Source organism: Microtus ochrogaster, chromosome 18 (assembly GCF_000317375.1).
Source record: "Microtus ochrogaster isolate Prairie Vole_2 chromosome 18, MicOch1.0, whole genome shotgun sequence".
Taxonomy (NCBI): Eukaryota; Metazoa; Chordata; class Mammalia; order Rodentia; family Cricetidae; genus Microtus; species Microtus ochrogaster.
Genome location: NC_022020.1, coordinates 15,847,758 through 15,874,818, shown reverse-complemented (window position 1 = coordinate 15,874,818; position 27,061 = coordinate 15,847,758). Strand labels below are relative to the sequence as shown.

The 27,061-nt window shown below is 39.4% G+C and overlaps 1 protein-coding gene across 1 annotated transcript; it reads right to left on the bottom strand.

Moving 5' to 3' along the window:
- Nucleotides 1-497: 497 nt before the first annotated feature.
- On the bottom strand, nucleotides 498-21,281 carry Socs6 (suppressor of cytokine signaling 6). The gene is made up of 2 exons (XM_005355848.3): nucleotides 21,253-21,281; nucleotides 498-5,861 (listed from the first exon to the last, which is right to left on the bottom strand). The coding sequence occupies exon 2, from the start codon at nucleotides 5,732-5,734 to the stop codon at nucleotides 4,094-4,096; it is 1,641 nt and encodes a 546-aa protein (XP_005355905.1). The 5' UTR covers nucleotides 5,735-5,861; nucleotides 21,253-21,281; the 3' UTR covers nucleotides 498-4,093.
- Nucleotides 21,282-27,061: the final 5,780 nt, after the last annotated feature.

The following is a 27,061-nucleotide window of genomic DNA, read 5'->3' as shown; positions in this document are numbered from 1 at the left end:
TGTGTCTCAGCTTGTGTGCATGCATGCACGCACGCCCGCGCGCGCGCACACACACACACACACAAATTTTTACAAAGCAGACAATGAAATTCTGTGAATATTGGAAACCTTTCTTATTTATAGATTTTTCTTCTGGTAAAATACTATTAAATAATAAGATGCCTTTTAATATCCTAATACAAACATTTCATAGTTAGACAAGCATAATCACTTTGCCTAACTTCCTTTTTGTAAGACTTTAGTACTTTGCTAGTTGTAATTTAGTCTTTTAAGTCGGTTTCTCAACTCACTCCAGTCATTAGATCAACCACTGCAGTTTATCAACACCAACTGACCCCTAGTTGGGCATCCTAAATGACACTGCACGTTTCCCTTTCTACTAAGACGTTGTTCCCACTCTTCAGTGCTCACTTGATGGACCACGCATAAACTCTCCAGCAAATCGTATGCTAATTAAGGCAGAACCTGCACCTGGATGTTACAGATGACAAGGCAGATGTTGTGAACCAAACTTTTATTTACACACTGTATCTAGAAGCAGATACATAAATTTTTATACAATTGATTTCCAAAAAAATGTGCAAGAAATTACTATAATTCGCTTACAAACCAAAACACATTAAATCAATGGACTTTGGATAGTTCATTCTGTGGTGTTCTCAGTACAAACGGTACACACCTGATTTGAAACGTACAAAGTGTAAACTACAGCAATCTGGATTGCAGGTATTAATCTCACAGCACACCAACTATGAGACTTCTTTACCCCAACATGAATACATACTGTTTGGAAATTCTAAGACCTCCTCATCCTCTCTCGTTGGAGAATTTGGATCACTTTTCAAACAAAAGTACATATTTGCCTTGTTATGACTAATCAATAAAAAGGATGTTATAAAAACTTTAAAGGATTAAAAAAGTATTAAAAGAAACCAATTTTTTTTTATTATTAACGTACCAATACCTTTAGAACTTTAAAGTTATTTGTGGGACTGGCTATTGTTCTTCATTAAAGAATATTCAACAAAACTGTCTATTGCTGGTAGTGTCATTCCATTTTCTAATTAACACTTCACATTCAATAAAAGAAATTCAGATTTAAATCAAAATATATTATTTTGAATCATTCATAAGTTTCTTTCATATACAATGTGAAATGTACGGTAATTAAAGTTGGTATTCCTGAAAGCAGTTAGATACTTAGCACTAGGAAAGAAACTGCATAAACCTATAAGATTTCAATAACTTCCATACTGTTTCAGTAATACTGGCTCAGAAACTATGACACATACTTTGTTTTATCTTAATGCCAATGAGCTAGCCTTTTTGGCACTTGATTTTATTCAACAGTAAGATGGTTGCCCTATGCAGCTGGTTTTCTTAAAATTATTTTTAGTTCTGTGGTTATTTACTGTGATATGTGACATAAGTTTTCAGATTATTGCACCATGTAAAAAGAAAACAGTCTTCCTCAGAGAAAACAAGGTATTTTTCAAGTACTTTCTTATAAAAATGTGTTAAGTGTCCTAGGAAGCCCCAAGTAACTTCCAGCCTCCAGCACGTTGGTGGTGAAATACTTGAGTTAAAAACAAAACAAAACAAAAACCAATTCACTTGTCACAAATGGATGCAGCTTTCCTGCTATTTTCTTGCTTTAAACCTAGGAATTTTAAATGTGCAGATTAAGAACAGCTTAACGGCTGTGTTTATATCGTCTAAGATCAAAGAATCCCAGAAAGTTAACCAACTTCTGTCTAAGCCAAGATACAAGACAAGGACTTAGTCTTTCTCTTTCCATTTTTAACAGAGTTCCAGTTTCCCACTTCAGTCAAATGGATGTCTTGGCTACAAAAACACAAAAATACTGACAATACACCTTTCTGTGAATCCAATTTCTCAACAAATGCCAATTTTTATTCATCAACTATTGGAACCTGATGATTTCAAATTGAATTACAACAGGTCCTGTTAAGTATGAAAATACAGTTCATCAAAAGTTGTTTTTCGTAATAAAGATTTCCCTACAAAGTAGCACAAAACTGATTATTAGAAAGACTTCCATGAACATCAGAATAATCTTGGCCTTTAATGGGTAGACCCTAACACGGTACACCATGAGAAAGAGTAGGACACAAGCTATGTTCATGTGAGACATGTTGGGGACAGACAGTCCAGAGACTTTTATGAGCCATGATCTTGAGGACACGAAGCCTCTTGACATTCACCATCAATACAGTAACTATGTGACAATACCTACCATCTAACGTAGATGCAGGGACTTTCAACTCACATAGATATATCTTCAGCTGTTTAAAAATAAATAGTTTTGCAAAAAAATAGCTAAGTGTCTTGCATTAATTTGATAACAAGCCTACAACTCTGCAATAGTTCTTACTCCAATAGCTTATAATGAGTGCTTGTATTATTACAGTATACTCCATATTCCATCATATTAGATGAAACAAATTAGAAAATGAAATTCTTTGTCACAAGGTCCAACCAACATCCCATCAAAAGTAAGTACCTTGTTCCTTATAAGTTAAAATGCCATTACCACTGTAACACAATGGCACTGTGCCTTTTCTTGCAATATCTCAATTCTACCCCTAGAAAAATAGAGAAAAATGTAAAGAGAAGGATATGTTTGGATGATAAAGCCAGAAAGTTTGACCTAAGACCTTTACCCTTGTGATTTTTCTTTAAGCATGTATAGCTACAAATGCCTTCTGAATGGGGCAATCTTTAAATTCTAGCACTTAATATTTTTAATAACACCATTGCAGAACTCTGAACTTAACTACATTCCAAAATAAGTTTTAAAACCTGGCACACCATTTTCTTAACACAATGATAAAAAAAAAAAAACTAGAGAAGCCAAGTTACTTAGGAATTAGCAAAATTAGCATATACCAAAATGCTATCTTGAAAGGACAATCACAACAGGAAACTCTCTGCAAATCTGATTTTTTTTTCAGTTTTTCTCACGCACATCACAATTTCCAATTATTTAAATGATGTCAGTCAGGGCTGTTGTTTTAGGGGCAGAATGGTCAAACCCAGCACATTGTAATGACTACAAAGAAGAAAGATAAGTCAACTTTAAAATAACTTTTCTATTCAAATCAATTTACAACTTTATATAAACTTCAATGTAAGAAAATACAACTCATTTATGAAACTTGTTTTGTCAAGTTTATGGAAAAAAGTATTGACTAAAGAAATCATAGATAAAATATTTAAATGAAAGAATCTCTCATTCACACACTCACACACTGCTCATGAGAAACCAGGGTCATCTCACTTTTGTAACAATGGTTTGGGCTTTACAGGGCTTTAAGTTATGCCAATTTGTACCCGAGTTTAATGACAGAAAAGGCAACAATTTATAAATTGGGTATATATTTGTTTACAATTTTTAATGTAAGGCCATTTATCAAAAGAGACAAATCACAAGATGAAAATGAAGGCAACAGAAAGAAATTCAACTTCTCACAACCAAAACAATTATCACATCCTTAAAAAATAATTTAGAAAAGTGTTGTACAGATATGTTGCAGATTTGCATTCCATTAAACAAGGTTGTGTCAATTCACAATTCTGAATAAACCTTTTTTAAAGTGTGAGAGTTAGAAATCATTTTTCAGTGTATTTGTAGATATGTTTTATCCCACACATTTATTCAACTGGGCCATTTAACGTCATAACAATTTTTATTCTTTACATTTCATTCAACTTTACTTAGGGTTAAATACACATGAAATGTGCTTTAATGCATAAGAATCACAGTGGATAGCAGCAAAGGACTGGGGAGGGGGTTAAGGAGAATCTGGTCATTCACATTGTGATTATTCTGCACATTAAAGAAAGATAACTCACACTTCTAGATCCTCAAGACATCCTTTTCCAAAGAATCAAAATAAATTCAAGACACCTTGCAGACACTTCCCCACCCCTGAACAAACTGATGACTCTTTCACACGTAAAAACTAAAATAGTTATGGCAGCAAAGACTTCAATGGCGATGTAAGTCTGTAAACTGTACTCCAGTCTTGTTTCTGAACCCCAAAGTGCAAGAAGCAGGGCTCCCAATCTTTCAGTAGTGTTTCTCCTGCAAATAATCCTTCATTTTGTTTGGCAAAGGCAGTTTCTGAATCAAGTCTATTCTGGTGTACTGACGTATAACAAAGCGGCACAGGTACTGCAGAGAGCGCACCTGCATGAACCGGGACACTGGATTAGTCAGTCTGACCGGGTAAGTCGCAGATCCAGGCAACCGAGACCTTGAATAACAAAATGCTCCATTTTCAGAGTCCCTGATTGAATGCTCGATTAAGTCAACTATAGACGTATGCCCTTCTACATCTGGCTGCTCATAGAAGCTGAACCTACCATTTGAGTGCTCAATTCTAGTGTGAAGTGTTTTACCATGGGAGCGAAAGCTCAGGCTTAAAAGGTAACGGTCATCAGAACTATCCCGAACAAGAAAAGAACCATCTGGCACATTTGCCAGTTTCCCCTCTGCCTCCCAGCGTGTAATGGGACCCCAGTACCACCCCTGTTTTGCAAGCTTCTTCAGCTCCTCCGTTAGACTTGTCACAACCATGGGACCACTGCTCTGCACTGAGTCATAAACTCTGGCAACCCCAGGTGCAGAGTTGGGATCAAAATTCAAATGACAACGCACACTTTCAGCCATGTGCACATCCGGGCCCGAGAGGCCACTGAAGTTCCTTTGGATTGGGTTATTCTGCATTGGAGGTAGCAATGGTGAGAGGGGAGGGGCATCGTCATGACCTGCTCTAGGGCTCTGCAACATGACTCCTGTGGTGCCGATCAACAAGTTGTTCACCGAAGAATCCACAAGGATCTCTGGGGCTACAACCAGGTCCTGGTCCACCTGACTGTCGTCTTCGGAGAAGGCGCTGGCCCCGGGTAGGGGCACGGCTGACACTTCCATGGGGGAGGACGTGTCCAGGCAGCAGCTGCGCGGCCCTTCCAAAGGGCACATCCCGTCTTCTAAAGGCACGGTGTACTGAAGGTAGTCCTGAGACATGAGTCCAATAACTACAGGCACGTGTTCCTCCAGATGGAGGCGCAGGTCCCCGGGTGAACCAGGGCTGCAGCGGGACTCAGGGCGTGGCTCCGGCTGCTGGTCACACAGCTCCCTGGACTGCAACAGCTCCCTAGGTTGCAGGTTCCGCAGCTCTTTGGGCTGCAACTCCCGCAGCTCCTTGCGCACACCATTGACTGGGCCCGGGCTGGCAGCATGCACCAGTGCCTTCACCCGCATCTCCATCTTGATGCATGTCTCCTCTGAGCTGGTGGGCCTCAGCGGCCAGGGTGTGGGGCTGTAGTGGTGACTGCGCAGTGATGTGGAACGGATGGGCCGTGGGGCACGCACATCCTTGAGGCCACCAGGCGCTGAAGCAGAGGAAAAGGTATCCTCATCTGTGGGCGCAGTGCCGCCCTTGCCCTTGCCCTTCTGCTTGGCGGACAACCGCCTCTTCAAGGTGCCCATCAGGCTCTCGCTTTTGGACCTGTTCTTCCCTTTCTCATCCTCACCGCCAATGTCGCAGCTGGCCATGTCCTTGCCATAGCAGCTCCCAAACAAAGAGTCATCTTTCACAAAGTCGCCAGCGAGGGTCTGGGGCTGAACCACCATGAACTCGGTTTCGTCTTTGCTTTTACTCAGGTTGAAAGATTTCCGGAAGGTTTTCAGACTAATTTTCTTCATTGTGACTAGCTACCTAATCCTAACGGGTCAATTTCTCTCTGGAGCAGCTATCTCCAGACATCGGCAGGAACTATGACGCCTCATGGATAAACTCTGCCCAGCTTCATTTAACCTCTGGAGCTATTTTCTGAAAATCAAAGAAAAACAAAGTAAAAAAAAAAATTAAACATTGTAGTTTCCAAATAAAACATAACAATTTTTTTTAAAGCTTCAAAACAAATGTGCCCAAATCTATTCTTTGAAATTTCATCCTGAAGATTTGGATAACTGCCTGCTAGATACTGGATATCAGGGAAATACTGGGCCCTTAATTTACCCCATGGTTTTTTTTTGTTTTTGTTTTTTTTTTTTTGCTTATTATACAGGTCAGGACGGGTTTTTTTCTATCTGACCAGGCTCGTCCACTGCCAATGCACCAGTGAGGGAGCAGGTCACAGTGAAGGCACGGCTAATGCCGTGGAAGAACAAGTCCACACTTCAAACACGTGCACATGAATTGTGAGACACGTCTTTTCCATGGCCCTTCACACTCCTGAAGGCACAGCTCTTGGCCATCACAGGGGCACTGCCAGACTAGAAGAAGAATTATGTTTTAGGAAGAAATGCTATAACCTTTCCACCCACAGCTTAGTGCAACTCGGTTGATTAGCAGAGCACAGCTCTAACTTACTCTGATTTACTAATACACAACTACAGTGCGTTAGTAGTGACCACACACGCAACACAGTGCAATAACATGAATGTTAGTTATGAAGTAAGGCAGTAGAAGAGACAGATATGTGAATGATAGAATACAAAAGTTATCTGGAACACACTGGTAACACAGGTGGGAACTGAGGGAAGGAAAGAATCTGAGAAGTGTTCAACTTTAACCACAGAGAGCAGGTGGTTGTGTGTACACAGAATCTGCATGAAATCATGCTCAATGAAACCACTCAGACTAGACAACCTATCAGGAACAGCTACATCATCTTAATAAAAAGCAAAAGAAGTCTCACGGTCATACACTGTTATTGAAAGATACTATCAAAATAGAATACTTAACAAATATTTGGAGCACAAGCTACTTTAAACATGAAGCTGTAGTCTGAATGAACTCACTGAGTACTTGGTCTTGCCCCAGGTGTAGAAGCTAACTCCCAGATAGCAGACTCAGCAGCGGATTCTGAGACAGTAACTTAACTAACCTGGGGTTCCAACAGTCCTGCTTGCCACTACCACATATCTACACCACAGACGAGAAAAGCACTTGGCAGATATCTATTTGAAAAATGCTATCAATGCATGTGCAACTCAATTCTAGTATTAAGAGGAGAAGATCCAATCCCAGATATCAGAAAGAAGTTCAATTAAGCCATATGTTTTTTAATCTTTTTTTCCTGCATCTTCTAGGCAAAGACTACTCTACAATTTTTTAAAGAGTATCTATTTTCCTGTTTGCACTTCCAAAAATATATGTCATCTTTTTATAGGATTACCATCTGTCTTATGCCCAAGTAAGTGTTCTGAATCAATCTTACCATTTTTCTAATTCAAAGTTTTAAGTTTATGTATACACTTGAAAATTTGCATGATAGTTCAAGGGAAAAGGTTTTACACATAACCACCCCCCCTGCCGCCACCAAAACCCACAACTCTACAGGGTCAGTGAGATGCCCAGCAGGCAAAGGCACTTGTCATTAAGCCTGATGACCTCCAAGCTGTCCTTTGACCTACATACAAACAACTGTGACACATGCAAGCACACACACACTAAATATTAAAAGCTGTTTAAATAAAAGAAAATACTGTATAAACAGGAAAAAAATCTAATTACTTTACACTTTTTTTAAAGACAAGATCTTGTGTAGACCAGCTGGCCTCAAGCTTACTATGTGCTCCAACAAAAAACCTGAACTCAATGAGCCTCGTGCCTCCAATTTCCTAAATGCTGAGATTACGGGGAGGGGGGCACTCTGGGTGCTACCACCTCCTTTTAAAAGGATGGTTCCAGGTGGCTTTGTGTGCCATTCATTTTTAACATCTAATACAAAAACTAGAGACAAGTCAAACAATGACTTAAAGTTAACAAAGTAGCTAGCTCCATTATTCTCCTTTTACAAGAAGGAAGTAAAACCTGTGCAAAGAAGCTAAATCATCTGCTCCTTTCCCTACACCACATGCCCTGCCTGCAGGTGCAGACCTCACTCTCAGCGCCCTTACACTTTCCACCGTCTGCGTTCTTAGTCTCTTAGAAGACCTATATTTATGTTTTAATTCCATATTCTGTGTCTGTTGAAATTTGTCCTGAAAACTGAGTTTAAAAGTAATTATCTGTCTATTTAGAAACATTAATATACTCATTACGCATTAACATAAATCGGCTTCCTGAGAAAGAACTAAACTTTTCAAACAGTAAAAACAGAGAGAGAGAAGTAGCACCGCTTCACATTACTGAAAATCCTGTGCTAATAGAGCACACAGCTGAGCACACATCTGCTTCTGCGTTTCATCTTTCAATGTGCTCTTTATTCCAAGGGTAAGAAGAAATTCAACACACAGGAAGGGAAGATAGTTTGCTTAATACTTTTTATATACCTGTGCAGATTTTTATCTGATAGTTCATCAAATTCAAGGAGCAGTTGTTTCATGTATTTGTGTGTATGTATCTGTTCACACATCCACACACTTGAAGTTTTGGCTGCAATCTCTTCCTCTACTACATTTTATTATTAAGACAGGGTTTCTGGTTGAGCCTGGAGCTCAATATTCCAATAAGACCTGGGAGTGTGTCTATCTCTGGCCCCTAGTATACTCGGGTTCCAGACGGTGGGCTGCACCACCCATCTTTTCACATGGGTTCTAGGATCCACACCCTGGCATCCACATTTGTGTAGCAAGTACTTTATCCACTGAGCAATCTCTCCAGTTCCAAATGAAAATTTCTTCTCCCCCCCCCCCAAAAAAACAGGGTTTCTCTGTAGCTTGGAGCCTGTCCTGGAGCTAGCTCTTATAAACCCTACTAGCCTTGAACTCACAGAGATCCATCTGCCTCTGCCTACCAAGTGATAGGATTAAAGGCATATGCCACCACGGCTCGATAATAGTTTCTTAAAAGTTAAATTGCACCGGAAAGTCTGAAATTGTATCAAGATTTTTACTTTCACTCTATTTCATACAAATTAATTGTATCTTGCATTTGAATCAATGTTCCTAAATGATTGTATAATATTAAGCTTTAGTTTGTCATACAACACCAAAAAAGGTTTGGTTTTGTTTTTACAAAAATCACATTTGTGAATACCACCACAGATCCCACTAGAAAAGTCCTTGGGAAGGAAAAGTAGCTAAGGCAATGGTGGGAGACACAGATTTTCACAATTTTAAAATGGATCATTATCAGCAACAATATTGTACAATCGTGGAAAAAAATCTGAAACTTAAGTTGAATGACCACAATGTCTGTCAGTTGTTCTTTAAGTAAAAATGGTGTTTCACGGAAGAAAAAAAAAGTAAAAAGCCAGTCACAGTATCCTCTCTCAAAATTTCTTTATTTCTTTATGTGCAATAGGAGGTTTGCCTCGTATACATGAAGTCATGGGTTCAATCCCCAGGCATCACCTGCAAGTCTATAATCCTGTCACTCTTGGGGACCTGGAGTCAGAATGGTCAGCAATTCAAGCCCATCCTCAGCTACACAAGGAGTTCAATGTCAGTCTGGGATACTGAAGACCCCAACTCTACCCAAAACTAAAAATTTAGGAAAAGTATGGTGGGGCTTAAATGAGTGGATCCATTTGTCAAAACTCTATGAACTGTGTACTAAAAGATATGATTTCATTGTAGGTGAATTATACCTTATTTTGAAAACTCATTAAGCAGGAAATTTAAAACAAGACAATATATTTCTAAGAGACATAAACTGGCTAACAAAAACTCTACTTCCAGGCATAGGAAACTGCCTTTCAAATTAGAACTAATCAGAAAGCCTCCTCCCTGAGGACTATCCAAAGGGAGAAAAGCAATTAGTAGACCCACCCAGTTGTAAGGCCTAGAAACCACAACAATGACCCACCACAGCAAGACATACAAAAGGATGCAATAGTGGCATTTATATCTTGGGGGTAACCAAGAGCCTTCCATTTGACTAAAGGTCTTTTCAATAGAAGGGGATTCAAAACTGATGCTGAAAATCTAGCCAACTACCCTTGGCTGGTGAGGTCATGGACCCCAAGAAAACCTAATATTGCCACTTCCCTAAACCAGTATATTACCCACCTGCATTCTAATTTTTTTTTACCTATTTTCTTATTTTCACCAGTAAGTGTAGTTCTTAACCCTCATCAGAAAAGCCTCTTTTTGTAACACAAACCATCACAGAAATCCATAGCTGACCACAATGTAGAGAGAACAACTGGCCATGGAGTGCCTATCCCCAATTGATATATCTACAATACACCCTACACCTAAAGCTCAGGGACAAATATTGCAGAAGATGGGACAGAAAAATTATAGAGTCAAAGGTACAGAACACTGGCGACTAGGTGGTGTTTTAGATATGACCCATGAAATCTTAACAATATAGTCATCTAAACAAGACCTACATAATGATGGCATCAGTTGATATCCTGAAGTAGATAGAAGAAATCTCACAAAAATCTCACCTCTAAAGAAAGAGTTACAAGCAATTAATGACCAATAGAGAAAGAATTAATCTTCTCCAAAGATGGGCCCCTTGATAGATGGTCCGATCTCAAGTTGTCAGTCTTAAACACATATACATATAAGCAACACTAAAAAGGTGTATTTATGCTTGTGCATATATGCATGTAATTGAAGAGGTCATGTATTTGAGAAAGGAGTGCAGTGGGTAGAGGAAAAAATTAAAAAGAGGAAGAGATGGCCATGGCAGCTCACAGCTGTCTGTAACTCTAGATCCAGGGCTTCTGACACCTTCACACAGTCATACATGCAGGCAAAAGACCAATGAACATAAAATAAAAATAAATTGCATATAAAAAAGATAACACCTTCACCCAGGAATTTGGTAGTTAAATCAGCAGCAAGACATTGGGAAGAATATCCAAACTCAACACTATAACATCATCAACACAGAATTTGAGAACAGCTTTGTAAAATTACTTGAAATACAATTCACATATGCTTTAACCAAACAGACAGACATTCAATTAGCAATTTGTTTTTTTGGATATGTTCTTGTGCCAAAGCTATAAAGACAACAATGTCCTTCTATCATTTGGTTTAAACAAATCTACTGTTGCTTATACTGTTTAATGTGGTAAATATAAGCTACATTTTATCAGAGGGACAGAAGAACTAAGTCTTTTGAATACACTATTTCATCAGTTCTTATCATCTTAGAATCTTGTGAGTTTGATTAAGCAATTATGACACTGAAGAACTAGACTGAGATTGTGCATATCCCAGCTCTGCTTAGAAGTTATATTATCTTAGACATAACTAAATCTACCACTCATGTAACTTATAAAATTAAAATGTGCCTATATATGAGATGTGCTTAAAGCAATAGCCTACATGCTTGTAGCTAGTAGTAAATAGTAATAGTTCCACTAAATAAATAGGGAAACTGAGGCACAAACACTGTTAAGACACTTGGCACACCTGATCAGTTGATTCTAAAGTCTATTTAATCATGACACACACCTTTATAATGCATAAATCATAAAAAACACAGTTTTAGTCTAAACTGTAAAAAACAACAACATACACACATCAAATATCTACAGACTAGTTTAATAAATCATACAGGTGAAGAAAGATGTTCAAGAAACATTACTGAGAAAAAGCTAAAAAACAAAATGCAAAGATGGCCCTATTTGTATGTGTGTTTATACCTAAACATCTCAGGTGATACATAGATAATAATAATTATACCTTAAAAGGACAGAAAAATTGCCAGAAAGCCCATTTTCCTTTTCCGGTACTTTCTGTAACAACTAAGCAGGTTTAACTTAAGAACTGAACAATTACTCCAAGTTATCTTACCTGCCAGAGTCAAACAGTGAATTTTAAGACAAGGCTCTGCCAAAGGTACTCCCCTCAGGCCCTATCCAGCCATGCCCAAGTCTTCCTAGTTTTAAATGTCACAATGCCCAGTAGTGTCTTCATGTCTGACTTCACTCTATATATCCTACACTCACTTCACCAGCAGTTTCCTTTCCAATTCAACAATTCAATCAGCTGTGGTGAAGTCTATTCCCTGGAACTTACACCTCATCCAGCCAAATCCCTGACGTCTAACACTCTGATACCTAAACTCACCCAAAACAGTGTTTTCAACACTCATATGATTCCTACAAGTTTCCTTAATTTATACCCGTTTCTTCATTTCCTTCACTTCTTTTATCATTCCAAGACAGTTTAATAATGTCTCCAAAGTCCACGAGGAATCCTGAGTAGCATGCAGGCACTGAAAGCTTGGTGAGTGACTTGGAAAGGCCACTTATTTCAACATGCTGACATGAATGAAGCAGGACAATTCACAGCAAAATCAAGAGAATGGATGGATAAGCCTGACTGAGTCATTTCAGGACTACTTATTTCCTAGTGCTCTGGATGCCCCATCCAGAAAAACAGGCAAAAACAGCAATTTGCCTAGGGGGTACCTGTATCATGATGCAATAAGAGGCTTTTAAGTCTCACAAAGTTACACACAAAGTAACTGATGCTAAGCTCAGGAAAAAGCAGTCTATGCAGGAGGTGGCAAGGCTGAGAGCAAAAGACTCATCAGAAAGGGAAGCAGAGATAGAAAAGAGACAGGGGAGGCCAGAAGGGAGTAGGATGACACATTAAATGCTGAAGGACATTCTGCTACCAAGAATTCTACAGTCAAAGCAATGTGGGTAATCAAGAAAAACGAACTAGCATGAACATCAACATTCATGCACTGAGAAGAGGCTGGACAGATAGCAGGTCTGAACTACAAACATCAGGAAGAAAGTGCTTCAGAGAAAGTGTCACTTAGCAATAACTGGAAGTGATAAAAGTAAAGGTTAATTTAAATCCTCTCATTTCTCTCATTCTGCTTTAAACGACATAGGAAAGTATAAATCAACTGTAGTACTCATGGAGATGCAACATACCAAACACTAGATACAGTATATGCAAAACAACACACTAGATCAGCAGGTCACAGGGGAAAAGGAAACATAATATACTAGATACAATGTATGCAAAACATACCATACACTAGATACAATGTATGCAAAACAACACAATGGATCAGCAGGACACAGGGGAAAGGAAACATACCATACACTGGATACAATGTATACAAAACAACATACCACACACTAGATACAATGTATACAAAACATACCACACACTAGATACAATGTATGCAAAACAACATTCCATACACTAGATGATACAATGTATGCAAAACAACACAACTGATCAGCAGGGCAGGGGGGAGGCAAACATACCATACACTAGATACAATGTATGCAAAACAACACAAAGGAATAGCAGGACATAGGGGAAGAGGCAAATTTTACCAGATTTAGCATTATTTTGAAGTACACTGTGGTAAGAAATAACTAAGGGTCCATGAAGTAGTCACAAAGTATTCTGAGAGCCTGAAGTTAACATTTAAAATATGCATTTAACACAAGTGTTCCCTTAATATAGGAAAAATATAAAATGAAGTAAATTTAAGAGCTAGCAAAATGATAGATGTGAATGTGACAACATCAATAAATATGTTACATTTAAGTGGACTAAACTTTTAAAGTGTTATGGCCCAAAACATACTCTGTGGGCAAAACTCAGATCATCACTCTTTTCATATGTTCGTCAAGGAAAATTAATTATGGTATTACTACTAGCTGGCTAAAATCAAAACAAGAAAATTACATGAAATTCAAATTTCTGTAACTGTAAATTATTTTTATCAAGCAAGTATCACACTTGTATATCACATACTGTCTACGGCTGCTTCCTCAAAACAAGGAGCTCAGAGGCTCTATAGCAAGCAAAAGTTAACATATTTGATAGTTTACAGAAAAAGTTGACAGATCCTAATCTAATTAAAGGACTGTCAAAATAAATAAAAATGAATAATAATGTTATGTGATGTGCAGGTTACTCTCTTGTAACCTTGATGTAAAACAGGGTCGTTGGAGAAGAGGAACTGTGAGAATCTAGTTATATTCTAAGTTTTCATTACTATGACTTTGAGATCCATCAAACAAAAACGTCACTGATTTGCAAGCCTCTTGTTCAAGGACAGACAGTTCCTGAAATGTTGGAGGCTGCTGTTTGTGGGAGGTAACAAGCCACATGTTCTCACTCCCCTAAACAAGTTTGTCTGACCCATCTGCACCAGATGTTCTTGATTGCATGTGTGCAGGAGGGTCACAGACAGAACTATGTCAAGATATACGCTTGCCCGACTGGATGTAGGCTGGAGGTATGTCAGGATGTATGCTTATCCCTGACTAGACCTGATGGGAAATGCAATCAATTATGGGTTTTCCTTTAAGCTGCTGCAAACCATGATTTGGGACCACTTCCCAGGAACCTGGGTATGGACCTGACCAGAATCCATCTATTGGCCAGTGTTTAATTACTGCTTGCTTCAAATTTGGCTTTAAACTGTGGTAGTGGTCTTACTCTCCATAGGTAGAAACAAGAGAATCTCAACTGAGAAAATGTTTTTCCATCAGATTGTCTGAAGGCAAGTGTGTCGAGACATTTTCTTCATTGGAGGGGGCTGTTTTTGGAGATAATGTCTCTTTGTGTAGCACTGGTTGTCCTGGAATTCACTGTGCATACTAGACTGGCCTTGAACTCTAAGTCTGGTCTGCCTCCGCCTCCCAGAGTGCCAGGATTAAAAAGCGTGCACCATCACAAATAGCACATTTTCTTGAATGGCAGGAATGTGGTTATTATGGGGAGGGCAACCTCTGAGTATGTGGTCCTGATTTGTACTGAAAGCAGGCTGAGCAAGCCAGTAAGGGGCCATCCTACACGGGTTTCTGCTTCAGTAACTGTCTTAAGGTTCCTGACTTGAGTTGCAATCTTGACTTCTGTCAATGGACTGTAAACCATGATATGTATGCCAAATAAAGCCACGCTGCTTTTGGCCATGGTGTTTTACAACAGTAACAGAGAGCAAACTAAGACATGCTATCTATAATATTCCTCTATAGTGGAATGATGCACATCACTTGAAAGGACACAAAAGACTATACCAAGAGAGTAACCATAAAAGCTAATAGCTCAATTAACATCAGAAAAAAACAGGCTTTAAGAGAGTAAGTATTACTAGAGACTCAGACATAGTACTACTAGAGAATAAACATTTTAAAATGAAATGAAGGTTAACACATCATGAAGATACAGTATTTATAAATGCATATTCATTTAACATTAAACCTCAAATACATAATGGTGTGAAAGGAGAAACAGACAATTCAGTAATGCAAAGATTTCAATGAAGCAGACTCCTAGTTCACTGGTAGACACTGTTTCCTGACAAAATCAACACTGAGTTCAGTCCCCAATGAGAAGGGAAAGGGAAGGGGGAGAAGAGAGGGAGAGATAAAAGAATGGGAGAGAGAAGGATGAAAGAGAGAAGAAACGGAGAGAGGAGGGAAAAGGAAGAAAAAGAGAAAGGTGAGAGGTTAGAAGGTTGAAGATCCCAAAAATAAAAATCCAAAACTAGAAACAAAAGAAATCCAACATTTTGACAATTTCACACCTAACATACTGCACAAAGCACAAGAGCTATGTGTTCAGACATGACTCCTCCCTAGGTCATCTCATTACATACAATTAAATATTCAAACTCTGAAAAGAATTCAAAATCAACAACAAAAATCTCTAACGAATTTTTTTCGGATAACAGAGAAGAAAGAAATACTTTGTAAATCACTCGTAGCAGTCAGTACTACCTGATACCAAAGTCAAATACTCTAAGACAACTGGAGATACATTTATTCCTTGGTGATCCAAAAGGCCTTAACTCAGTATCAGCAAACGAAACTTGACAACATGTAGAAATCATTATAATCAAGTTGTGTTTGTATGTGTTTGTATGTGGATCATGCTGTCGAGATTTGTGTGTGTGTGTGTGTGTGTGTGTGTGTGTGTGTTTGTATAAGCCAAAGGACACCCTGCAGGAGTTGTATTCTCTCTTCCTATAGAATTTTGATCATCATCCCTCATAGTTAGTTAGCCCTGTTACCCACTGAGCTATTTCATGCCCCATGAACAAATTGTTTAACAGGAATGACCAATTTATATAAAGAGGGACATTCTAGATGCCTAGAAATCTCTCTGTATCCAGTCCCACAGATTTCCTTGCTTCCTGCTTTGTCTCTGCATTTTCGCTTGCTACATAATGCTTGCGTCTTTCCATTTTTATCTTTGTCTCTGATTGTGTCTCTCTAACACACTTTAATTATTCGGCCCTTTTATTTTCTCAAGAAATTCTTTTGACACTAAAACACAGTTTTGCCTGTATTTTCTACAAAAAAATTGTCATTTATATTTAAGTATTTGGTTAGTCTAATATTGATTTATATAAGGTAGGGATTAATTTTTCCACTTGGATAACTAATTGGTGTCACAGAAAATATTGACCCTTGTAAGAAAACAGTAAGAGCATTTTCCAAGTCAAATCAGTCAAAAATTTTCTAATTAACTAGCTATTGCTTAAAAGTATCTTAATGAAGTTACGCAAGTTAATTTGGCAATATTCAACTTTTAAAAATTATCATACTTCCTCCTGGCAACACTATTTTTTTTTAATTTATTTATTTATTAAGAATTTCTGCCTCCTAAATAACTATGCTCCCTGAATTATGATTAAAAATAACTGAGCTTTAAAAATCAAAAACATCCTAATGTCCAACAGTATGAGAGCAGTTAAAACAAATGCTGGCACAGCTACACAATGGGACTGGAGAACCACTGAAGTTGGTATTTATATAGCTATAAATAACACGGAGGGAGCGCATAGTGTTCATTTGTTAAGTGGAAAACACAGGAAATAAAATTATATGTAAAGTGTGGTCTCACTTATGTAGAAAGAATAGAGAGTAAAGTGGATCAGAAGGAGCTGTTATTGGATGGCAGCATTCTTTAGACATGTTAGTCAATATGAACTTCGAGTGTTTTTAATCGAATAAAGTCTATGAGGTTTTTGTTTTTCTGAAAACTGATTTTACTTGGAAATGGTCAAGTAAATCTACCATTTCAAGTAAATCAGAAGGCTACTTTTTGAAAGTCAAGATATTTCACAAACAAATTCAAAACAAAGAGTAAGACAATGGATTGAGACTATTATTTTTGCTTTAGTAAAACCTGGATAACTTCCTCTTTCTTTTCATCTTATGGAAAGGAACATTTTGTAAATCTGACATAAAATTTTTATATTGATATATACAAAAGATTTTACACACACAGGGTGAGTCATGGTCTACTGGCCTTACATATTCAAAGTTTAAATGACAACAATGGCAAACCCTCCCTATTCGGTTTATAGCACTGGAGTCACTCCCTTGAAGACCCCCACTCCGCTCCCTCCTTCCACTTCTGTACTAGAGCACTGGTTTATAGCACTGGTTTATAGCACTGGAATCACTCCCTTGAAGACCCCCACTCAGTTCCCTCCTTCCACTTCTATACTAGAGCACTGGTTATGTCTTTCCCCAGGCCACACCTGCACCCACATGTCTAAACATGGTTGGGAAAACAGTCATTCAGAATGGACTCCTTTTTTTCTTGGGACCCACACTTCTGAGAATTAATTTTTTAAATATTTGCTTATTTTTATGTGCATTAGTGTTTTGCCTGCATGTATATCTATGTGAGGGTCTTAGGTCCCCTGGAACTGGAGTTACAGACAGTTGTGAACTGCCATGTGGTTGCTGGGATTGAACTCGGGTCCTCTGGAAGAACAGCTAGTGCTCTTAATCTCCAAGTAATAACAGCTAGAACTTTTTGGGGGGGTTATTCTCTTTTGTTGCTGACCATTCAACCTGTATGTCTTCACATTTAAATACCCCATGTTCAATTTCAGCTCTAATTTCAGAGAAAGTAAGTCATCAAGAGGAAACTTCACAGCTAAGACTAAAGTTCAATTGTGGAGAGCCTCCCCAACAAGCACGAAGTCCTAGGTTCAAAGCCCAGCACCCAAGAATGAAGAAGAGGAAATCGTGGATCCTACCATGTGTCAATCTAATTAGCAGTGTCTGCTCCACATCAGCTCCTCACTCCTTTCTAAAGGCATCAAAGCCTGTCTTCGCATTTCCCCTTTATTGGGTCATTACTAAAAATGTTATTTCTCACTTTCTGCAAGCCATGTTCCTAGAGCATGTTCCCCTCACACCAGCGCTCCCCAGAGATCTTCATAAACTCAGCATCAACAGCTCCTGCTTTCCAGGGTCTCTTTATCAGCCACAGCCATTTCCATCACGGAGAAGCCAACTGCTCAGCCCTTATCCAAGATGCTACTGAAACTCAACCCATTTGTGCCTTTGCTACAAGGGCACCTCATTTTTAGACTCCCATGCTAGTTTCACTCCAGCCTCTTCTTGATTGAGCGCCCTAACACGCAGATGCCCCCTCCTTCATCTGTATGCACACACTAAACAATTTCATAGTTATTCTTTTAATTTCTTTATTTAATTTACATCAGGATTGCATTTACCCCTCTTCTCTACTCTTACCCCAACCCCCACATCCACTCTTCCTGTTTCTGGTCAGAAAGGGGCAGGCCTCCCATCGGTATCAACAAACCAGGGGATATCAAGTTGTGGTAAGACTAAGCACCTTCCCCTTGTCATACTTATGATGACAGTACCTATGGGTCATCTGCTCCCAAATTCCTCTCACCATTTATAGTCAAATTATAGTCACCTTTCTTCTTGACATTACCATGCCGATGGCTGAAATGTAACAGGTTTACACTAAACTGCATGTTTTCAACCTTACTTCCAAATCTGCTTTACCTGTAGAATTCACTTCCATTTACAGCTACTTCACTTAAAGCTACCTCATTCTTTCAAGGTCTCAGACCAAAGCATTCAGAATCATCCCTGGCTCCTTTCTTATCTGAAGCTTCATATCCAATATCATGAAAGACAAACCACAGCCACCTTCAATACATACCAAAATCTAACTGCCTTTGTCAGGATATTCTAGTTTCCTGGATTACTGAGCAGCATCTTAAAGCATCTCCTCGCCCTCCCCCTGGGTCTCCTTAGTTTGTACTCTAACAAAAAAGGCACCGGTGCCCCAGAAAGGCAGGGCAGTTGCTGACATCTTGTACTCTGGGACCTCACATCTGCAGCAGGCCAGCTTCACAATGTCTGGCATGTACATGCAAATAAGAATAATTGAAGCATAAGAAATAAATTTTCAGGGCTATACAAGTAAATTTAAAAAAATATAACCTCAAAGAAAAATGGACATAAAATTGTCATAAAAGAAAATAAGACAACTTAAAATTACAGCAAAAGTCTTAATAAATTTTAAGTAGGCTTACTCGCAGGCTCCCAACACTAATACATGAGAAAGCACCAGCCAATGTTTGTAGAGGCCCCAACTGACTAATCTTCTTTACAAACTTTGGCTTTTGCTGAGTTCTCCATGCTATCTAATTAGAAGAAGTCGAAGAGGTTGTTACAGGAACCTCTGACTTAATGACCAGTCAGCAAGATGGCACAGCTGGCCAGGACTTCTCGCTGGCATCTGAATGGGTGAAGTCTGTGGACTGAGCTCTGACCTGTGGGGTCTGTGCTACTCTGGACAGTGTCACAATGAAAGATACCAGTTTTCATGCTGGAAATTGGTGATTGCGCTGAAAATACACGGCAACTTACACACCTATATACTTGGGCCAGGTCAGCCATAAAACAACTATCAGACATTTTAACAAACTGTTTCCTCAAACCCATGGCACCAGGGCAACACTGATAAAGGAAATTATGTGCTTCTACCCGACTTACTATTAAGATCCTAACGATTCCCACACACCTACTTTAATTGACTATGGCACAATTACAGCTGACTATTTGAAAAGATCCATTGTAATACTCGGTGATAAGTTATGTAATGTCGTAAGTCCTGTCCTCTGTTGTAATTATAATTGTTTTAATAGAATTCACTAATACATTGTCATAACTGACAGTAGAAAATTAAAATTTTAATAAATATCATTTTAATAACATTTTAAAAAATATCAACAGAATGATGTTGGCTGAAATATTTCACATTCTCCATAAAGCCCACCATTGCCACTGCCTATAAAATAAGTACAACCTTTCAGGTTAGCTGCCAGGTAAAGTTCTTTAAGAATTGGGCAAACTGAACAATGACATAAAATCCAAAGATCTGTATTTTGCCAGCTTGTTTTTATTCTGCTGCAGTACAACAAAATAATATTACTATGTGATTTGTTCAAGAATTTGCATTTTCTCCAGAGATGTGATGTAATTTGCTCATAAATAAAAATCTCTTCAATGCACTGAACTATGTAGTAAAAAAGTTTAACTCAGATTCCCCCACCCCCATCCCGGAGACAGGGTTTCTTTGTGTAGGCTGGCCTTGAACTCTCAGAAATCTGCCTGCCTCTGTCTCCTAAGTGCTGGAATTGAAGGTTTACACCACCACATCTGGCATCTTTCTACTTATTAAAATGATACAACATGGGCTAGTGAGTTGGCTCAACAGGTACAACATACTGACACTGCCAAGCCTGATGACCCAACTTTCAATTGCCAGAATCTAAATAGTGGAAGGAGTAAACCAAATCCTATAAATTGTTATCTAATCTGCACATGTCCACCAACTGATCTCTCCAAAAAAATAGATACAACTTAAAACTATTCATGTTGACCAATGTAGACCAACAGGCTTCGGGAAGAGATACAGAATGTGGTAAAATACTTGTGTGCCTAACATGAATAACTAAGACCTGAGTTTGAGCTCTAACAAAAGGGGGGAGGTGGTAAACCAGCTAGCTGCTAGTTTTATGTGAAGTCCTGACTGACTAACCATATAGTTTCTGAGGAGAGTATGTGGTACAGGCCTGAAAGGTTGAGGCAGAGGAACAAGGGTGTATGGCCAGCCTAGACAACAGTGAGTTACAGCCTTGGCAACATAGCAAAACTACCTCAAAAAACAAGCAGCAACAAAAATCTCCATCACCAACAAGAATGAGCATACATGTTAACTGCTACCTGTTTTAGCTGGAGTTTCTATTGCTATGATAAAACACCATGACCAAAAAACAATTTGGGGAGGAAAAGGTTTATCTGGCTTACACATTCTGATCATAGTCCATCAAAGAGGGAAGTCAGAGAAAGAACTCAAAGCGGGAACCTGGAAAAACTGGAACAGAAGCCATGAAGAAACAATGCTTACCAGTGTTCCTCAGTGTTCAGCCTTCTTTCTTTTATCAACCAGGACCGCCTGTCCAGTGTTACTGTCCCAAAAGAGCTGGGCCCTCCCATATGAATCATTAAGAAAGTGTACTACAGACTTACCTACAGGCAAACCTTATGGAGGCATTTTCTCAATGTAGAGTTCCTCTTCCCAAATAACTGTAGCTTGTGTCCAGTTGACAAAAATCTGACGAGCATACTACCATTCCCCCATACACAATGAAACCTGAAAGCAGAAGAAAAATATGACCAAGGGGAGCAATGTTAACTACGTAGACAAGCCTGAGCTACGGCACCCAGTGACAGTGCGCCTGCCTTTGATGTGCCAAGTCCTGCTTTCCAGATCTAGCACTCAAAAATATAACCAAGTAAATTCAATTCTTCTAGGAGGGAAGACAAAAAGAAACAGGCCTGAGAAAAGATGACAAATTTGAAACAAGTCCCAATTCTTATAGGGGTGCAGGAGGTTAAGAAAACCAAAATTCATTGTGAAACATTTAAATACAACAACAAAAACACTCCCAAAAGATTGACATGAAAACCTGAGAAAATAAAGTCTTTTAAGTTTAAAATCAATGGAATATTATATTCTAAGAATAAAAGAATAATGATAAGACATATGATACCTCATCTGGGATCTAACAAATAAAGCCTGAAGACCGGATTGCAAAACAAAGCCACTAGTTTGCTATAGAGGCCAAGCAGTGGTGGCACACACCTTTAATCCCAGCACTCAGGAGGCAAAGGCAGACAGATCTCTGTGAGTTCAAGGGCACAGTGGGCTACACAAAATTGGTCCAATCTAAAAGAGAAACAGAGCTATGTGGTATGGCTCACACATTTAATCCTAGTACTTGGGAGTCACACACCTTTAATCCCAGCACTAGAAAGGTGGAGACAGGAAGGGGAAGGGCTGAGCGAAGAGGAATAAAAACAGAGGAGACAGGAGCTCAGTGCATTCGGTCTGAGGATTCAGTAGAGGTTAAGAACTAGTGGCTGGTTGCTCTGCTTCTCTGATCTTGCAGCATTTACCGAGATTTTATTATTAAGACCAATAAGAATTCATAAAACAATGTATCATTGTGAAGCTTTAACATTTAATAGACAATACAAAAACTACAAAAAAAAATTCTAGACACATACAACTGCTATAAACAAGTGGTAGCTGGCCCAAGGTAACAGTGAAGGCTGGGTGACAGTCCGTCACGCCAACTGTTCAGGGACTCCCCTTGAATCTTCCACATTCTCTGGCATTCTTGCAAGCCCATGATGGATTCTGGGAAGAGGATTAACAGTGCCTCAAACTGAAGCCATAGGACAGCAAATGCAGAAAAGCAGACAAATCCAACCCATCAGTGCCACATAACCTATTTATTTCTCTTGAGTAAATTATACCTAAAATTCTATACATAGCTAAACTAAAAACCAAATACCCAGAGCAAGCATTTTCTGACACAAAACCAAAAAGGTACTACCTCCTCACTTTTCAGGAATGTCTACAGGTGTGAGTTCTAGCAACTCAAGAAGGAAAACAAGAAGAATTCTGTGCTGATGCATAGGCACTTTCTGTCTGCTTCTTTATCTCCCCAGCCAAACCCATATGATTGTTCATAAAGACGGAAGTACAAGTGTCCACCTCCCAGGGTTAAATTAAAGAGCTGTGTGCATGAGATCCCATGTTGAAATCCTCTAGAGAACTGGCATACAACTAGGCTTACTGTGTAAACACTCGTCAGAATTTATATGCTTACTTATTTAATCATCTGTAAAAGAATGAACTCTTATTATAATCTGTTGAACTCCATCTAGCCTGAAATTATAATTTTACAGATGTATAAAAGCACAAAAATCCAGACACTTCCCACTTATTCTGCCAATCTGTGATATTTGGTAACAATATTCCCTAAATGTGGTTTGTTTATTTCATCCCTGAAAGGGATGCCAACAGACAAGTACTAATTAAAGAAGGTAGTATTTCAGTTGAAAGCAAAGCCTGTTGGGCATAAAGACACATGCTTTTAATTCCAACACTCAGGAGGCAGAGGCAGGCATATCTCTGTGAGTTTGAGGTCAGCCTGGTCTACAAAATAAGTTCCAGGACAGGTTACACAGAGAAACCTGTCTGGAAAAATAAAAAAGACAAAACAAACAAAAAACCCAAAGCTAAACTTTTTAGAATAATGCATTATAAATATCAAAATAAAATAACACACATGCAAAGTAGTACATCACAAATGAGAATTTATCTTGATCTGTTTGTTAAGCCTGTTACTTCAACCATTTAAGACTTCTGACACTATGGTCAGAATGAGGTCTACAGCAAAGACTGGCTCTCTGAATCACTTAGTAAACCAAGCTTATCTGTGTAATTACAAAGATCAAAACTAAATGATTAATTTTCTGATAAAAATCTTTTATCTAATAGGAGTCTTTGTAAGGAAATAGTTTAAATACAAGCTCCCACTGCCACTAAGGTCTTCAGTGACATCTTATAGTCCATCATTTCTTTCTTTTCTTCTCTAATGTCCAAGAGCTGGCTATGGGAAAACGTGATAATCTGTCTTCAAAATTTGAAGGCAATACTTTAGTGTGGTGGCTATAAGAAGGAAGACAGCCTCACACCACATGTCAAGGAACTTTGGAGAGGGCTCATACCGCCTAAGACTACTGAACCCACAGCCAAGTTCCCACTGGCACCCACGCTGTGATCTGTGACCCCACACACATCCCAGCAACTTGCACACTACCGGCTATCTGTGCAGACGCCCAGTCGCTTCCCCATCATGTCCATTTCTCTTGCCACGTTGTCTTTTATACCCTTTTCCCATATTGGACTTCTTTAGCAAAAATGTTTCTATCATATGGAGACTTTGCTGGCTCCCGGCATATTCCTGCTGAGCAGCCTAAGCATATTTTAAACTAATTACTATTATCACTTGCTAATATGCTAAACATCAACCTAGTCACATGCACTCTCAATTTTTCAACTTATCTCTCAGAAACTATTATTTTACAAATAAAACAAATAACTTTTTAAAAAGCTATTCTACAAAATCAAAGTGTTAAAATTCAATCTAGATTTGTATTTCAGTGAAAGACTGTTGCAATCAGTCTTCTGTCTGGCATGTCTAATTACAAATTGGTTTTTTCTTCTTGCTTGATTATCTGTTAAAAACTGAGGCTGCCAAAAGGATCCACATAACTGAGGCTTGACTTCACAAAGCTATGTAAAGTAACAGTGAGGAAATATGTTACAGAATAGTTACTTTCCACACTGACAAACAACCACACTTAACGAAAGTGAGGCAGATCTGTCCATCTGTGCCATAAGCTGGTTTGGTTCATGAGTAACTCACACATGTTATGGCTCCACGGGGAAATGGTTCTCTTTGTGAAGGGTTGTTTATGTCATGTGGACACAAGGGTTTTGATTTTACTAGTGTCATGATTTATTCACTTGTGCAGATCAGTCTAAACAAAGACAAACAACACCAAAGGCTAACTAACATCTACACCGTGAGCCTCTTTCTTTAATGTGATGAGAACTGCATATACTTTCTGCATACCAGGTCCCTGTTCAGTGTGCAAGTTCCACAGGATACGTTAAGGACAAAAAAGGGAAAGTAGCCAAGTTCCATGGAATGTGTTGGGGACACAACGGGAAAAGAGACTATCACAGGCTACTACCCTCATTGAACCTGTATGAGAACAGAGCAGAAAGAAGAGAATAGCAGAACAGTTAGAACTCAATGTCTAAAAGGAAACATGCCAGTTTGTTACTCCAAGGTACTTAGGAAGGTTCTCTGAAGAAAGGACACTTGGCTTGAAGGCCTAGGAAAAACCCTCCCATATAAGTAGCCACTGGTACACACTGAGAGTTAATAGGACCAGTGTATCAAGGTTGGGTGTTGGAGAACAGCGTGGAATCCTGAGGAACTGAAGGGTCAGGATATAACTGTGGTGTAAGACAAGGTGCAAACCAATGTAGAAATCCTGTAGCCCAATTAAGAGTCTGGATTTATTTCAAATAAAATACATACTATAAGTGTGAGATAGATTCCATCTGAGGAGTAAGACTTGAGAGATCCAAAGCCTGTTCAAGGTCATAGTCCTAGCAAACGAACACCCTAAAACACGTCATGTCCTCTGTGTGCACTATGGACACTGAAATCTTAAACTTGGTCTGGTCATTCAGGTATCAACAGGACAGTCAGTTTAAGAAAGCCATACCCTGACTCCTCATGAAAATAACAATTCTGCAAAAGTACGCAGGTGCCACAGATATGAGTACCACTTTTATAACAGCAAGAAGTCAGAAGAGAAGTTGCGCACTCCGATGTCATCCACATATGTGTGTATTGCCCTGTTTCTCATGAACACATATTCTTGGGTGTCAGTGACCACCAAGAATTCAGAAATGGACCTCAGAAGTTTTAAATAAGATTACACAACTACCTCTGTGAGCAAACCAAGAGGTTCCTAAAGCTGCCCACAGTGGCAAAACATAACAGGGTTTTCTCTAAGGATGAACTTACACAAGAAGGTCACAAAGGCACGTGGTTTCTGTTCTCTGAAAAAGGGCAGCTCTTAAAAGCAACGGTGTCTCCGTGCTCAAGCAAGGCTGGAGACGAACATGGTAAGGTAAATGACTTGGAATCCAGTTGGTAGAGCAGCACTTTTCCACACCACACCCTGCGCTTCGGCTGGCACCCAAATCCCTGCCTTGCCACTCCCTGCAGGTGTCCTAACAAGGGAGGGCACTCAGATGACTCCCTGAGGGAGACAGTGTTTTAGTTCTGTGGTCAGAAGGGAAAGGAACAGGGTCAGGGACCAACTCGGAGGATGTCTTCAAAGGTAAAAAGCAAACACGCACTGTCTTTAAGGAGATGTTAAACGGAGCCCTAGAAAAGCTAAAGGTTCAGGTAAAAAACTTGGCACAGTCTGACCCAGTTCAGTCCTGAATAATAAACTCTCCTATATCCCTTATGAAGCCCACTGTCCAGAGTGTCATGCCCTCAAATAAACAAGGGTTAGAGAGAGTGGTGGAACCAAAAGGTTAAGGTGACCTACTTTCCTGGGGCAGGGAGGGATCCTAAACCTCTCTTCCCACATCCATCTACGAAGCACTGGAGAGAAATCAGTGAAGAAGAAAGTCACAGATTATAAACTACCTCTTTTGGATTTTATCCGTGAAACCTGTAAACAGTACCACTTGTGTTTTTCACTGCCTTCCCAGGACTGAGAATTCCAAGTGAAATTCATTTATTCAAGTAAACTACGTGGTCCATGGTGGGGCTTGGTGGGTTAAAAAACCTAAACAGCTGCCTACTATGGCTGCTATTTCACCTTTGTGTAGGCAGGAGTTTACCTTTGTTTGATTACAAGTTTATCTTTATTCCAAGGAACACTATAAATTAAAACTGGATTTGGGAAGTCTCTGGTGTGTTAATTCGCATTATAATTGTAATCAGTATACTGCACAGTCCTCGGGCACAGCGGTCTGTTGCCTTAGTGAGACCTTCAAGAATTCAACATTATCTCCCCACCGGAAGCCCCAGTTCCACCTCCGTCTCCAATTACAAAAAGTGGGGATGAGCACCCCAAATCGCGTTCTGACTACACACTAAGTTGGTACATACAAACTCTTTCAAGTTTGGGGCCAGGCCCTGCTCTGGGGAACAGCAACTGTGCTGCTCAGAGCCACAATGGTGTGTGTGTACCTGAAGTTGCCAACTCCGGGAGCCCAAGAGGGCCTGTGCGGGATCAGGGCAGTTTAAATGCCACGGCCCTCCTCCCGCGGCCCCTAGCGCGCGGCCACCGGGTCCCGGCTCCACTCGGCACCTCGGCCCCGGGACGCCACCCCCGCCACCCCCGGCCCGGACAGCCGCGACGATTCTTAGCTCCCGCTCCG